General features: G+C 41.5%; 2 protein-coding genes across 2 annotated transcripts; both read left to right on the forward strand.

Annotated features, from left to right (window-relative positions):
• The first annotated feature begins 1,077 nt into the window (after positions 1-1,077).
• Positions 1,078-6,542, forward strand: vps33a (VPS33A core subunit of CORVET and HOPS complexes). The gene is made up of 13 exons (XM_031848844.1): positions 1,078-1,206; positions 1,535-1,600; positions 1,729-1,856; positions 1,964-2,150; positions 2,395-2,511; positions 2,605-2,779; positions 2,911-3,104; positions 3,561-3,687; positions 4,001-4,068; positions 4,294-4,431; positions 4,631-4,768; positions 4,870-5,038; positions 5,606-6,542. Exons 1-13 carry the CDS (start codon positions 1,105-1,107, stop codon positions 5,797-5,799), a joined length of 1,803 nt encoding a protein of 600 aa, XP_031704704.1. The 5' UTR covers positions 1,078-1,104; the 3' UTR covers positions 5,800-6,542.
• A 3,649-nt stretch (positions 6,543-10,191) lies between these two features.
• ppp2r2aa (protein phosphatase 2, regulatory subunit B, alpha a) lies at positions 10,192-16,773 on the forward strand. The gene is made up of 10 exons (XM_031849694.1): positions 10,192-10,549; positions 10,942-11,019; positions 12,602-12,699; positions 12,860-13,025; positions 13,216-13,328; positions 13,666-13,843; positions 14,588-14,752; positions 15,675-15,844; positions 15,992-16,083; positions 16,472-16,773. The coding sequence occupies exons 1-10, from the start codon at positions 10,543-10,545 to the stop codon at positions 16,749-16,751; spliced, it is 1,347 nt and encodes a 448-aa protein (XP_031705554.1). The 5' UTR covers positions 10,192-10,542; the 3' UTR covers positions 16,752-16,773.
• The last annotated feature ends 6 nt before the right edge of the window (positions 16,774-16,779 follow it).

The raw sequence follows: 16,779 nt of genomic DNA on the forward strand, positions 1-16,779 counted from the left end.
ATTGTCTCTTTATACAGCGCATAGTGTCTAAATTTGTCCCATCATCAATGCTGCCCAATTGAGTTATTTTCGATTTGAGATCATGTGCCCATATGGGCTGTGGTGATTTGTAACTGCGCTTTATGGCATTTTAACATGTACACAAAATAATATGTTTTTTCAAAGTTTAATTGGCATTTCAATGCAATGGTTTTGATCAAATTGAGCTACTATTCATTTTCGTCTTCATTTTTAATTTTTGTTTATTATTTATTTTTCCATACGGTGAAATATCGTTGTGGTTCCTGCACCATGATAAAAAATGTGCTGGCACTTTCCTTCCAGTAGCAACTATTACATTTCCAAATGTAACCACTGATATTTTAACATCAGTGTCTGAATAGTGAGAGAATATCGCCACTTTGATTCTTACTGTGCAGAGGTTACGCCATCTATTGGATTGAGTGCTTATTGCACCAAAGAAAGGATGAAATTGACCTATTTTGCTTAATTAAAAGATATATTACTGTGGAACATGGCTGCACTCGACACACAAGGTGCTGAAACACACTCACTGTTAAATTATTTAGGTTTACGTCATTATAGCCAGAGTTTTTCAACAGTTATGGTGCATGTTTGCCACACCTACACACGGGAAAAGACTGGAGGCGAAGCAAGAGGATAATCCCCTCTTACTTTCGTATTCGCGTCTCTTAGAATACTATAATTGTGAAGGTTTTACTCTGATACATGTGGTCTACGCCATAGACTGTATATAAACCGAAATATAAGTTTATTCTACCGATAGTTGTGTGCATGTCGGATGCAGATATTCCTCAGAACTGCCTTTTTTTCAAGTTGTTTCACGAGCACCCAATACGCACGCGTAACACAAATTAGCTGCTACTTGACTGAGGTGGATAGCTAACTAACCTGTTTGCTAGTGGCCGTTATTCATGATACTTTTCGACCGTTAAGGGAGTCTACGTAAACTGGAAGGGATTCGGGTTTAAGGGGAGACCTGTGTGGTCGTGAACTATCTTGATGTCGTATCATCCTTTGTCACGTGGTTGAGTGTTGCCGCTGTAGTCACCTGATTTGTTATGTTGACGCTGATAGAGAAACATGGCCGCCCACCTCTCGTACGGTAGAGTCAATTTAAACATTTTGAGAGAAGCAGCACGAAAAGACCTTCGAGAGTTTTTGGACAAATGTGCGGGAAGCAAGGTAATGAAAACACAACAATAGAAACATGGCCGAAACAGCGACAGTTATACATATTGTCCATTGATCCCACCGTTAAGCTAGCCTCTTGTAGCTGTCAACGGTCGACACCACTTGCAAAATACATGCAGGTTATTTTACGAAGTAGTTATGTTTTGAGTAGTTCAAACACGACATCGGATAATAGCTACAGGTTTATCTCCATGTTTTCTTTTAGACTGTCTGCGTATCGATTTATTATCGTAACAATTAGCTGGCAGCTAAAGGTAACAGCAAAACCTTTCCGCATACAGGGGATTTTTCCTTGACTTTATGTGCCTTTGCTTTGTAGGCCATCGTTTGGGATGAATATCTGACGGGGCCTTTTGGATTGATAGCACAGTACTCTCTCCTGAAGGTAAGTGCTTTATGTGCACTGTGTTTGTATTGTGAAAGGACCCCAGATACAGTTTTAGACGTCAAAGACACAGTAGTGTACCATGTCTAACTAAACACATGCTGTATGTTTACTACTGTGTTTATCAGGAACATGAAGTGGAAAAGATGTTCACCCTCAAGAGTGGCGGGCTCCCCGCTGCTGACGTCAAAAATATAATTTTCTTTGTTCGTCCAAGACTGGAGCTCATGGACATCATTGCTGAGAATGTATTCAGGTCTGTTTGTGTCTCGTTTTCAACAATGCTAAAAGCATTTTCATCAAGTCCCATCTGTCGTCGTTCATAGTATTTTAACACTTTTGTCCTGGATTGTGCCACTTCAGTGAGGACAAGATGCATTCGCCACGAGACTTCCACATTTTGTTTGTGCCTCGGCGGAGCATGCTGTGCGAGCAGCGGCTGAAGGAGCAGGGCGTGTTGGCCTCCTTCATCAACATCGACGAGTACATCCTGGACCTGATCCCCTACGATGGCGACCTGCTCTCCATGGAGTATGAAAGTGCTTTCAGGGTGCGTTTAGCTTGTACATCTCAGATATGCATCAACCTTTGCGCTGCTCTATTAAGTATCTATGTGTTGTTATAAAGGGAGGATTCGATTTCAAATCAGTTCAATGTTATGACATAATGATAATTACTGCTCAAATTTGTAAGATTTCTTGAACTAAATTTTAAGAATTTCACACTTCATCCAGATTTACAGCTGTGGTTTATGTGTAGCTGTCATAACATGTGTTTTCCTGTTTCTCCTACAGGAGTGCTACTTGGAAAATGACCAAACAAGCCTTTACCACACAGCCAAAGGCCTCATGACCTTACAGGCCCTGTATGGCACCATCCCACAGATATATGGGAAAGGAGACTGTGCTCGGGTGAGTGTTGTGCCAAGTGGAATTCATTATGTTAAACTGCAGCAGCCGGGTGAGTGAGTTTGTTTGAGAAGGAAACTCTCTGCTTGTTCTCAGCATGTTGCCAACATGATGCTGCGAATGAAGAGGGAGTTTGCCGGCAGTCAGAATCAGATCCTGCCGGTGTTCGATACTCTGCTCCTCCTGGACCGCAATGTCGACCTGCTCACCCCTCTGGCCACACAGCTCACCTACGAGGGTCTCATCGACGAGATCTATGGAATAACTAACGGTCAGAATAAACCTTTGTGTGAATGTCTGATATGAACGCACTGTTATATTCATCTTCACATGCGATTATTAAATGTGCGCTGCTTCTGTTTTTGATGGCCAGTCCTTGTTTTTACTCCCTCTGACTCAAAGGTTACGTGAAGTTGCCTCCTGAGAAGTTTGCGCAGAAGAAGCAAGGCGAGGCGAGTAAAGATTTACCGACAGAGTCCAAGAAGATGCAGCTCAACTCGGCAGAGGAGCTGTACGCAGAAATACGGGACAAAAATTTCAATGCTGTCGGATCAGCGCTCAGCAAGAAGGCCAAAATAATTTCGGCAGCCTTTGAGGTTGGTCTTACCTCATCTTTGTATATTTGCCTGCTCTAAAATGATCATAGTGTAATATTCATTACAATGGTGTAAACATCGGATAACCTCCAGACATCTCAGCTGATCTGGTTGTAATCTCTGTGGCATTTTACCACAAAGGTCAGAACAGAAATCCATGATGTTAGGGAAACGATGACAATCGCTTAGAGATAAGATAAAGTACCAATCGATCAAGCCTCAACAAGACCAAACATATTGCTATTCTTTTGTCAGCTCAGGTATTTTCATTGTAATACAAGCTACATTAGTACAGATAAGCTAAATGATGCACCATCAGAGGTGTTTAACCCTGGAAAGCAATGAGTATGAGCAGGCTGCTCCTTGCTGATGGAGGGTAGAAAGAAAGTAAGAAAGCTGCAGTATCCAACTTATTATCAGCTCGGCAGGTCAATGGATATTTGTTTTGTCTTTCAGGAGCGGCACAATGCGAAAACAGTGGGAGAAATTAAGCAGTTTGTGTCTCAGTTGCCCCACATGCAGGCAGCTCGGAGCTCGCTGGCCAACCACACGTCTATAGCAGAGCTGGTCAAGGATATCACCAGTATGAAATAAGCCCTTTCTTTTCCCCTTAAACTGCTTTATATTTTATTCTGTTTGCATTTTAGACTCATTCTCACACCATATTTTAATTATGACAAAATAAAGCCTAAAACCTTCGCACAATCTTTATTTGAATACAACTAAGTAACCATTATCCGTCAACTCAGGGCACTGTTTGGAGTAATAATTTATATTTTCCTGGTTTTAAGAATTTTAGAATCCCATATTTCTTTGTTCTTCCACCATTGTGTGTTTAATGTGTCATCTTGGTTTGTTATAAAGTCATAAAATCAAACTAATGTCTCATGTTTCAGCATCTGAGGCCTTCTTTGATAATCTAACAGTGGAGCAGGAGTTTATGACTGGAGTGGAAACAGACAAGGTATTCTTCATCTATCTGCATGTTTTTCCAAAGCTAGTCTGTCACATCAGTGTGTACAGAGATATACCATTCATATGATTTTACTGCAGTTTATTGAAATCCTCAAAATAATAGGAAATTAGTCATTATGTCTGTTATTCAAGTTTTGTATCAGGTTCTGATAAAAAGGAGAAGTGATTTATGTGCATTATCTATGGGTTCTGATCAACGTTGTGTTGCTATCAGGTGAACACATACATAGAAGACTGCATTGCCCAAAAGGATCCCCTGATCAAGATACTGCGTCTGGTGTGTATGCAGTCAGTCTGCAACAACGGCCTCAAGCAGAAGGTGTTCGACTACTATAAGAGGGAGATTCTCCAGGTGAAGTCAACGACACAACCATTTCTTTTTGGTGGTGGTGTCTTCTTTGTGTGAATAATGTACACTCCTTATGCATCAACAAAGAAGAATATGGGTGAATTGCAGTACACTATGGCTTTATTGCTCAAAAATGATTATTTAATGAAACTGGTAGTTGATGATTTCTTTAATAATGCCTTTTATTCAATCTATTCTGAAGACCTACGGTTATGAACACATACTAACACTGAACAACCTAGAGAAGGCAAGTCTTTTGAAGCCACAGACCAGCTCGAGGAACAACTACCCCACGATAAGAAAAACCCTCAAACTGTGGATGGAGGACGCCAATGAACAGGTCCATGATTTAACAAACAAACAAAGAACTCTGAGGATTAAACCTGTGTGCTTTTTAAGGAGGACCTTCACCCCTCTGCCTGTGTTTTTGGATTTCCTCAGAATCCCAACGACATCTCCTACGTGTACAGTGGCTACGCTCCGCTGAGCGTTCGACTGACCCAGGTCTTGGCCAGGCCCGGCTGGCGTAGCATCGAAGAGGTGCTGAAGATGCTCCCCGGCCCACACTTTGAGGAGAGACAGCAGCTGCCTGCCGGCCTTCACAAGAAACGTAAGGACTGATGCAAACTAGGTCTGCTGTTTGCCCTGCTGCTCGCCAAACAGAATAAAAAGTTAACGACCTCCGGCCTGCTCCGTGTAGATAAGACGCAGTCTTTGTTTCTGTCCAAGTCGACCGCTGACCGGCAGCAGATTGATGGCACAAAGCTGACAATGCCACAGAGCTGCTGTTAGTGTCTGCGCTGCGCTTCATTTGTCGGTAAACCACCAGGGCTTTCCTTCCGTTTCCTCCATCTTTTCATATTGGCAGTAGTAGGTGTTACATTGATGTGGTAATGAATTTAATTATACACTCGGCTTGAAATGTGCTAATTAGAACAGCGAGTTTGGGCATTAGACAGTTGACTTGTTTCTACATGCTTGCCTCACATTGGACTTTAAAAGGTGATAATAAAGGACTGTAGTCTAGGGGGAAGGGTGAAGGCTAAATTAGTGTTTTCACAATTTGGTGCTTTCATATTCAGTTTTATTTGTGTTAAAGTAAGACGTTTGCTTACAGTAGTAGTTATTTTTTACCTTTTTGTTTGAGTGACATGCTTCTCCTTTTACTGTCACACAGGTCAGCAGGGGGAGAATCGGACAACGCTGGTGTTCTTCCTCGGCGGAGTGTCGTACGCAGAAATAGCCGCTCTTCGTTTCCTCTCTCAGATGGAAGACAGTGGGATGGAGTATATCATAGCCACCACAAAACTCCTAAATGGTACGACTTGGATCAAATCCCTCATGGACCGGCCTGAATCCCAGATCCCCTGAGTCACCTGCATGTACACCTGCATGTACACCTGCCCACATCAAACAACCCATCCATCCATCGGAAAAACTCAGCTGCTGTTTTTTTTTTTTTTTTATGTCCACATCCGTGTACTGCAGGTGTTTCATTGATGTCTGAGCAACAACAGGCTCTGTAAAGGTGCCCTGTGGAGTTTTCTTTACTCTGTGTTTCTCACCAAAATGTGGTGTGTAACCCGTTCAATGCATTTCCCTCTTCCTTTTGCAAAGCTGATTCATTGACTATTTGAAATAGTGCATTGTCATATCCATGTTTTCATGCTTTACTACGCTTCTTCATCCACAAACTGCGGAGCAGTGGAATAGTGTGAAGCTGGAAACAGGAATGTGTTTCACGCACCTGCAGCCACATGCTTGTGCATGATACAAACACAACGTTGACCCACTTGTGAAAACATTGCTCCATAGTGCTTCGAATGGTCAGAAACTCCACAGGGTACCATGATTGTTTTCCTGTCCTTGATTTGCACCCAGACAATATACTATAGAGCTGGTTTAATGCTACTGTTCAACGTACATCCCTTTGTCCTCTGGCTATGTTTCCATGACTGAGCTCTACTATGGAGCGGCTGTAAATATGTATGTATGATTTCAAACGTTTTTGATGCTTGAGATGCTGTTACACGTAAGATGATTAAAGGTGCACTTCTTCAATGTTTGAAGGCTTTTGTGGGCTAATAGGTAAATAAAGTCCTCACTAACTGCAATCCGTCTCTTAAATTACTTGAGCATCTAGGAAACCATTTTTGGTCATTGTTTACGAGATCATTTTCAGAAAGCTGATTGTGAATAAGGGAGAGCGGATGAAGGGCAGGGATGGGGAGTGTATCCGTCATCAGCGGTCCAGCTCTCTGGAGGAGCAATTGGCGCACTAACAGGCCCCCGATCAGCCGATAATGGCCCTGCGCTGTCTGGAGAGCTCAGCCCACGGCAGCCGATGATTTGACAGCGCAGGACACTGATTGAATTAGGAGGCCATTTGCTCCGTGTTCCGGCAGAGGGTAACTGTGCTACAGGAGGGTGTTTGATCTCTGTTTCAGTCAATACCTCCTCCGTGCCTTACACTATGAACGTATAGGGAGACCTGCTGACAGCACTCCGATTTTTTGGTGAACTGTTCTCGAGTAAATCTATGTTCATTTCCTCCATGTTGATTGGATAGAGGACTTGGAAACTGCTTCGATTCAATGGATTTGAAAATACTTAATTCTGTGATTTTTGCTTGACAGCCAAACTCTTCCACTAAAATCCCTTTGTGTGAGGAGCAGGTGCACTGACGACTTAAACTCCCATTAGATCAATCCCAGGGGATTCAGATCTGTGATCAGTTTTTGCCTTTGGCTCCTCCTCTGCCACAAGGGCTTGAAACACTCAAGGCAGAACACACCAACTTGGACTTCAGGGCTGGAAGCACAGGAGCCCACTTTATAATCAGTTCCTGCCTCAACAACACCAAGGTATGAAGTTTTCTTTTACTTTATTATTTCATACTAGATATAAAAGATGTCTTTAGCTTGTTTTTCATTCATTCATCTATGTTTTAGTTTAGTTTAAATCTGTTAAACCTTTACCAGGACAAGACAACACATTTTTGAATAAAACCGACTACATTTTATTAATATTATTACAATGCTATTGTATTAGCATGATTGTATTGAATTTTATATTTATTTTGACTCCAACATGGTTCACATATGAGCTTTGCAGCAACTTCATGCAGTCCGAGGAACATGATATTCAATGTTACTCAACAAGCTGCATATCAGTTTCCACATGTTTCCCTAAAAATATCTGAAGAGAGTTTAAAACATCATAGATGCTGATGTTCAATAGTCTGCTTTGTTTGTGACAGATCAATACTGAACCCACTTAGTGCAATTTACAGATAAATTATTAATAGTGGTCTTGTGACTCAGCATCTACAAGGCTAGGAACAAGTCAATTTGCACCTCTAATATAAATAAACTTGAACACATTTAATAATACATAAAGCGCTAAAATAAATTATTTATAACTTAAGCATGGGAACAAAGAACATATGTCAGTTGTTTTTTGTCCGATTTCAAATAATATTGTCATTTTTTTAATGACCTTTCAAATGGGCCACCCAGTTGGAAATTACAGTTTTATATTTATTCTCTTGTATTCTATTCTGAAATTTGACAAACGTAATGTGTGTGTGTTTGCAGAATGGGTCAAGGTGAGAACATTGGACACCTGGTTCAACCTGGTCGCAGGCAGAAGACACAGCAGGAGCCTCTGGACGTGGACCCCTTAATAATACGCTTCCTCCGGACATTCAGGGAAATCCTCAAATTTGTTCTCTTCAGCTACACTGTGCTGTTTGGTGCTTTGCTCCTTGCCAGGTGGACCACTTACTTTATGGTGGGAAAGTAAAAAGAAAGTGACTGTTGAGGAACAATCCTGTTTTCTGACTTAGAGGTCATTAATGAAGTTGACCAGGCAGACCTGCTTGGGATTTGTTGTCCATGCAGTTCCTATAAATTAATGTCTCCACAACAACAGCTACAGCTGGAGTGGTCAGCCTGAATGATCATGTTTCCTTCTTTGACTCACCCTCTGCAGTAGTGCTCACGGCTTTATTGTAGTTTTTTGGAATAGTCCAAACAGGGTTTTGCAGGCATATCGAGCAACCGTGTAATTTTAGAAACTGTGATATCTGCTGAGTTGCAAAAATGACCACAGTGAAGCTATATAAAACATGTTTGTATGGTTGTGTACCATACAAAAACAGTATTGTGTATTCTTGATTGATAAAAGCTTGAATGGTGTTTGTTTTTTCCCTTGGGAAGCACATATGAAAATTGACAAAAAAATCTTTATGTAAATAAGGAATATAAACAGCAGCAATTCAATTCAGTGTCTAATTTCTCCTAAATGAATTGGTGAAACAAAGCTGTCCCTTCTGATGGGATCTTATGTGTCAGGTTCCCAGGGGGCCTTAAGGTTTACTGCATGTGAATTCATTAATTTTATATATTGCAAATTATTTTTCAATATTGTACGCACAGCACAATATTAACAGAAATAGTTTGGGTCCTTAAGAAAACACCTGCATTTTTACGTAATGCCCTTTCTTGTAGAGTTAAAATGGACTTATAAATCCTTTATCATTTCAATGCATACTGTCCACATGGTGCATATTCCTAAATAAATGTGTGAATAGTCAAATTGTCCAAAGCTGGGGTGCCCCTGTGGTTTAGGGGATAAAATGCCGTCCAACAATGTCCCCAGTTTTTTGCATCTATCTCTCTCCCTTATTTCCTGTTATCTCTCTGCTGGCACTTTAGGCATAATATGCCCAAAAACAATTATTTAAAAATCTTTACCATATAACTTAAAAATGCACCCACAATGGACAAGGAGTGCGATTGGGAGAGCGATCTCTCACCTTCTTCATGGACACGGAAGACATTTTGACATGTCACAGTGGGAACAGACAATAAAACAGGCAATAAAATGAATAACAGATGAATGCCATTTAGCTGCTTCACTTTCAGGGTCAAATTGTGCACGCTGTCTCATTGTCACGCTGTCATGGTGGCTTATTGGGACATTTAAATTGTACAGAGCCAACGTTAATATCAATAATAACACCTGAGCTTTTCTAGCTATGAAAACTCAAAATGTCTGTTGTAACAAAGGTCTACAATGTTTTGGCCCTTGTGGGCACTTGCCCTCAGTGCAGGTATATGTGCCTGTACTTGTGTCTGCACGGCAGCACTTAGTTTGTCATGATTCACTTTTACATATGCACCGAGGCGCCCTTTTCAGAGTGGCATCCTCCACAACGGAAGAACAGCAAGTGCAAGAAACTGCGGCAGATCCTGTGGAAGCTCAGTGGTAGTTGCAGGTGGAACCCGGAAGTCCTTGGTTTTTAGGGTGTTTTATGCGTGCAAACCAAACATGCAAACGCTCGGATGTTGTAAGTTGTCCGGGGCACCACCCCAAAATGTATTAATATTTATTATTGACGTAACTGCAATACGCTATATAGTATGAATTATATTTACTTTTCCACTTAGACTTAATTTTTTTAATGTTAAAAGTTAGCATTATATTCTAAATTAAATCTATATAAAATCTTATTCCGTTTTTTTTGCTCCACTTTTGCTGTTAAACCAAAAACTGACCCTGCGTTCGATTTCAATTACTGTAACAATCAACATGGGCGGGGGTTCGACATAACAGGGTTTTCAAATAAAAAATAAGTCCTTGTAACTTTTAAATAAAAATTAAACACACTATAAAGATATCAACCATGTGCTATCCGGGGACAGGAAAAACAGCCACGTCGTGGACGGCTCAGGAGTAAGCGCGATTAAAATGTCATGGTGCACCCTCGTCGCTCTCTGTGTGATGCCTGCCGAGCGCCGCCCGCGTTGCGCCATTTTGAAATGCTGGGAGAGGCAGAGGCGAGGGAAATCTCGAAGTAGAGTGCAAAGTCTAACATTCGGTGCTTAAGGATTGTAGCTTACTTTCTTTGGTTTAAAGCAGTTTCGTGCTGTCTATAGCGACTGGGACGACGACTTGTGTGGTGTTCGGAGTTAGTACGAGCAGCGGTACTACTGGTTTACTACTGGTTTACTCCTCCACTGCTCCTCGGTCAGAACCACCCATCAGACCCGGGTCAGCAGCTCCAAGTCCAGGGCCCAAGACAGATACCCTCTGTCTGAGCCGCTCACCATGGCAGGTAACTAAGTTAGAAGGCAAACACTGTCAGAGTGTCTTATGCTTTATTAATATTCAACGGTTTAATATTGTGTTCAGCGTGGATGATGCGTTTGTCTCTCTGTTGTGGTGAACGTTAACCGCCGCAGGCTAGCTAGCAAGCTAGGATACTTCCAAGATGCTAGTGTGTCATTGGCCGTGCGAAAGTGAGAGTTTTCCCACAGAAAACCTGCTTCAACCGTTACCTTTGCTTGAGAATATACTACGCAAGTTAAAATATGTCTTCCGCATGGCGAAGCGTGCGACCTTCTTCTCATAACTGATATTTGAGCTAAGTTAGCGCCAGACTGTAACGCGTGTAAAGTTGTCTTTTTAGGGCGGTGTGTTATAACTTTGTGTTTGTGTGTCTTGTAGGGGCCGGTGGTGGGAACAGTGATGTGCAGTGGTGCTTTTCCCAAGTCAAAGGAGCGATAGATGATGATGTCGCGGAAGGTAAGTCCATGTGGTGTTCACTTAACGTTAGCAGTGGCTAACCCCGCACTGTCCGGTCTGCATCATGTGCATGCTTGTTTTGAAGTTAGCTTTAAAGCTACTGCTACACGTTTTGTTTCAGGTCTCATGCATGTTCTATGAGTGCTGTTGTAGAGCATTAACCTGTCGTAAAAGGGTCATTGGTGTGGAACATACCTGATGATCGTCCTGTAGGCCTGTTAAACTAGTAGTGGTTATTGGAGCAATGTGTTTATTTGGGTTATTTTAGCAATCTGTTTGCTTGTGTTAAACTTCAATTGTGTCGCTATTAAGTCCTACTTTCAACGGAAAAATGGGCCATGTCAAAATAAAAGCTTTCCTCCTGAACTCCATCTGTATCCAGCCACGCAAATGGTGTTATATTTTGAAACTTCTACTGCAAGACCCAATACCATGGAGGTGAAGGGAAATTCATGTGTCATGCATCACAAAATACCATGCCAAATAAAAACTATAACAACAAAATGTGCTTTTCCAGAAACACATTCTTGGTTACTTGATAATTCAAATTAGGACAGCTTTGATTGAACTCTTTTCTACCAAATAGTAGTTCCCACTAGAAACCACGGATGATAATGATGTCTGCGATTAGCCTTTACTAACAACAACATTGTGTCTGGATTGACGCTTTGCTGCATTTTATAACTGCCTGCATGTCTAGATGCCACGATGGATAAAAGAGGAAATCTTGTTCGTGTTTTAGTTGAAGTCACCCTCGCGGTATTATGGGTAATATTTAAACAGCAGATAATTCAATGAAGGATAATTAATGCACATAAAACTAGAGCCCATGTGGGATATTTTATATACGCCGTATATACTGTTACTTTTACTCCGATATGAACAGATAAACCAGTGGTGGATTGTAACCACTCCTTTCCCCCATTGTGCAAAGACTTAATTCACCAGTGCCATAAACACCTATGTTTACAGTAGATGATGGACTTTGTGTGTGAAGGACTGCACAGTTGTTGACGGTAAGCTTTGCCTCAGAAAAGGTCTCCATGTGATCCTCTCCTTGTGTCAATACATAGCAGTGCACACAGGCTGAAAACACGACAATAGTGTCGTACTCTTGCATTATATGAAGGTTTGTATGGAGTCGGGATTGTATCAGGCACTTTGTGTGCTGTGTTAGGAGAAGAACAACACCGTAGTGTATATTAAGGTTTGCACTAGCTCAGAATAGTGCCAGCCTGTAAACAAGGACTGATTGTTGTATCGTAGGATTTGATGATAATGCTTTTTTTTAAAAGTCCTGAAAAATGGCAAGTGTTGAGTAGACTTTTAGTTCCATTGCACACTTGTACATCACTGCTGTATGGTGTTTTTTACCTTGATTGATATGCTTTTCAAGGATTTTTGGTATCATTAACAGGAAATGAGTCATTTCACCAGAAAAGCCTCGTATAACGGTGCAACATTGTTTTACATTGAACACGCCTCAGATGTACACAGCAGGCTCCCTGCTACAGTAGCAAGTAAGACTCAGGCACCTAGCTAAATACAAAATGTTATTCTAATTACACTACCTCATCGACAGCGGACATCATATCTACTGTTGAATTCAACCACTCCGGGGAGCTACTCGCCACTGGGGACAAGGGGGGCCGTGTTGTCATCTTTCAGCAGGAGCCAGAGGTAAGTTGTGGTGACTCATGTGACAAAACTAGATTTACAGACGTTCAAATCTTTGTTTTTCTCATTTGATGAATTCATACATTTAGACTTTAAGTCGATAATACCATTTGAAATTAAAAAAACAAACACTCACTTTGATCTGTGGTCTGTCATTGTTTAGACTAAGAATCAGCCACAGTGCCGAGGAGAGTACAATGTTTACAGCACCTTCCAGAGCCATGAACCTGAATTTGACTACCTAAAGAGCCTGGAGATCGAGGAGAAGATCAACAAGATCCGATGGCTGCCTCAGAAGAATGCGGCACAGTTCCTTTTGTCTACAAATGGTTAGTAAACCAGTGTATTCTCACTAAATGTATTCACTGTAGTAAGTACGAGTCAGTATATTTAGCTATTCTAAACTCCATCTTGTCTTGTGGAGACACCGTTTGGCAGGATTTTAAGTTATCTAAATGTACACACTCTTTTGTTACTTCAGAGGAGTTTTTCATGACTTCCGCTCTTTCTCATCGGCAGACAAAACCATAAAGCTGTGGAAAATTAGTGAGCGTGACAAGAGACCAGAGGGCTACAACTTGAAGGAAGAAGATGGGCGATACAGAGATCTCAATACTGTCACAACACTACGGGTGTGTATCGATTGCTTTGTCCCTGTCCCAATAATGTTGACCATGTATATATTATTAATTATCATTAACCATGTTTTAATATGCTGCAGTTGACTTTTCTCTGTTGGCACAGTAGATTGTGCCTTTAGTGAAGTGTGTATAACTTTGAGAGTAATTGTGTTGCACTATTAAAAGCTTATTCAATTTGAATTAGTTGAAGCAGTGGTAAAGTATTCTTGTAACCATTGTGACATTGTGAAAAAAATCATGAAAACCTTAGTTATAAAATAAATGCTAATATCATTATCACAAATTCTCCCTGAAATGAATGTGATGCTAACGCTGCTCCTCACCTCAGGTACCAGTATTCAGGCCCATGGACTTGATGGTGGAAGCCAGCCCGAGACGAGTGTTTGCGAATGCTCACACCTACCATATCAACTCCATCTCCGTCAACAGTGATTGTGAGACATACCTGTCTGCGGATGACCTGCGCATCAACCTGTGGAATCTGGAGATCAACGATCGCAGCTTTAGTATCCTTTTGTTTTTTGATTCCATGCAGCCATCATCTTCTGTAGATCTTGACATCATTCTAATAACCCTTTCAGGCCTTTCCTAACATCTGCCATGTGTTTAAAGAAAAAAGTGTCAAACCTGTCCATGTTAAAGTTCAGTTTGCAGGAGTTCACTTTTTTCGTCACACTGCAGTATGAAATAACGACCGTTATGTTTTGGGTTTGTTTAGTTCTTTCCTTCAAGGTAGCTCTGACTCACTGTTTGATTATAATCCCACTCATGCATCTTGTTCACTCGCCCACCATGCTTCAGTCAGACTGTGCACCACTCAGTCCCCATAACAACACTTAACCCTGCTGCATATGTTCTCTTATATGTTGAGACAGTGAATGGATCAACCCTATTCATTATATAGGCCATACAAAAAACAATATCGTGGCTTTGTGCTGGTCTACTAACAAAAGTAGACACTGTTTTAAGGCAGACTGAACATAAGTACAAAACATATAATGTAATTGGTGTCTACCACGGTGTCATCAATGATGCTACCACCAGATGTCCCCCCAAGTAAGGATTTTTATATATAGGTTTCATATCAACCTCTAAAATGCAAAACCCTTTGGGCCACTGGGAAAATGGCCGGCTATGTTTGTACTAGTTAAATAATAAAAAAAAATTTCTTTCATTTCGTTTCTGACAGATCTTTTTAAGTGGTTGAAATGTCTGTATTCCCCCTTTTGACCTTAACGACACTTCTTCAGATATTGTTGACATTAAGCCAGCCAACATGGAGGAGTTGACGGAGGTGATCACAGCAGCGGAGTTTCACCCCAACCAATGTAACACCTTTGTCTACAGCAGCAGCAAGGGCACCATCCGCCTGTGTGACATGAGGGCATCGGCGCTGTGTGACAAGCACACCAAACGTAAGCCAATGTCATTTACACCGTGTGCTTGCAGGGCAGCTGTTCAATTCAGAGGCGTGTCTCTGTGAAACTGGATAACAGACAATGAAATGGGTTATATTTCCTGTGCTGACTTTAGTGGAAGACGGTGCTTTAAAGCATATCAAGAGCCTGCAAATCCCTGATCGGACCGTTTTAATTGTGGGGCCAGTCTTTGCGTAAAGGGCAGTGGCGATAGTATATTTATAAAGCAACACAAATGTTGACTAGAGTTGTGTTTAAGTCCTGGACAGTTTGGGTGGGAGGTAGCATCTCTAACAGCAGAGCACCAGCATCTGCAATGAAATCTGCTTTAAACAAGCTTGAAGTTTCCTGCAGCAAAGTCTTAATTAGTGAGGCACCGTACACCTGTGTGAGCTCTATAGTCTGTGGAAGCAGAAAGTTGAGGGAGAAATGGTAAATGGCAAATCTTCATTCAGACTACAGGCCTTTCCCTTCATGGACAATATTTTGACTTGTCACAGTAAAGCACAGGTGTAAATAATGGAATCAAATATTCGTAATGTCCATTTAGCTGCTTTGATTTCAGTTTCCTGGTGTTCTGTACGCTGACTCACTGTCACTCTCATTGTAACATCATTAGTGTTATTAGAAACACCTGTGCTGTTCTTACTATGATAAGTCCAAATGTCTCCTGCAAAACAGTCTCATTGCCCAGAAAGTATAAGTTGTAGCTCTTAAGAGTTTTACAATGCTGGAGTAGGAGTAGCAGCCAAATATTTTGATATTGAAGTGTTCACAGAATTTAAATAAAGGAAGGAACCATGAGTTTAAAAAAAGTAAAGAGAGATTAATCCCTTCATTTCTATGGCAGTGGATGAGAGTTTGCCAGTGGCAGTTAGACGGGTTATACTAATGACATGCATACTTTTCTTTTTTTAAGAGTTTGAAGAGCCAGAGGATCCAAACAATCGTTCGTTCTTCTCTGAAATCATCTCATCCATCTCTGACGTAAAGTTCAGCCACAGTGGACGCTACATGATGACCCGAGACTACCTGTCCGTCAAAATCTGGGATCTCAATATGGAGTCCCGGCCAGTAGAGACATATCAGGTCTGTGACTTGGAACAATAAATACTTTTTAACTATCAGTTTCTTTTCTGTAGATAGTAAGGCCTTTTAATTACACAGAAGTCTGTTGTAATGTTATTTTCACTTGATTGTAACTACAGCACCTCCTCGTCACATTCTTTTGAACAGGTGCATGAATACCTCAGGAGTAAATTGTGTTCCCTCTATGAGAATGACTGCATCTTCGACAAGTTTGAATGCTGTTGGAATGGGAACGATAGGTGAGTATCTAATCTATTATAGGTCTTTTATATCAGGGTCAGCAGAGGCCTTTTGGGTAATTGTTGTTACTCTGGTAGATGTCTATGGTTTCTTCATCATGCCTTTGGATTTCCCCACATTTTAAATAGGCATGTAACAGGCAAATGTTTTGATCCACCCCATATTTGACGCAACTGAACTGGCCAACAACATCGGGCTTATCAATTACTGTGGTTATCAGCTCAGTGCAGAGCGTAAGGCTGCACATGACTCCCCCTGGGTAGCAGAGGGGTTTTCTACTTATGCTCCTGGTATTGGTACACGACCAGAGAACAACCTGTTTTGAATCACTACCTTTTGATTGTTGTGTGTTGTACCATCAATCACTCATGCCATGTCTCTCTGCAGCGTTGTGATGACCGGCTCCTACAACAACTTCTTCAGGATGTTTGATCGAGGCTATCGGCAGGACGTGACCCTGGAGGCGTCGCGGGAGAACAGCAAGCCACGCTCTGTCCTGAAACCTCGCAAAGTAAGCACAGGTGGGAAGCGCAAAAAGGACGAGATCAGTGTAGATAGTCTGGACTTTAACAAGAAGATCCTCCACACTGCCTGGCATCCTCTGGACAACATCATTGCTGTGGCCACCACCAACAATCTCTACATATTCCAGGAAAAACTGAACTAGCGTTTTGTTGAGTCGCTCGACGTGAGCC

The sequence above is a fragment of the Anarrhichthys ocellatus genome, unplaced genomic scaffold (genome assembly GCF_004355925.1).
Source record: "Anarrhichthys ocellatus isolate YVR2014 unplaced genomic scaffold, GSC_Weel_1.0 scaffold9, whole genome shotgun sequence".
Classification (NCBI taxonomy): Eukaryota; Metazoa; Chordata; class Actinopteri; order Perciformes; family Anarhichadidae; genus Anarrhichthys; species Anarrhichthys ocellatus.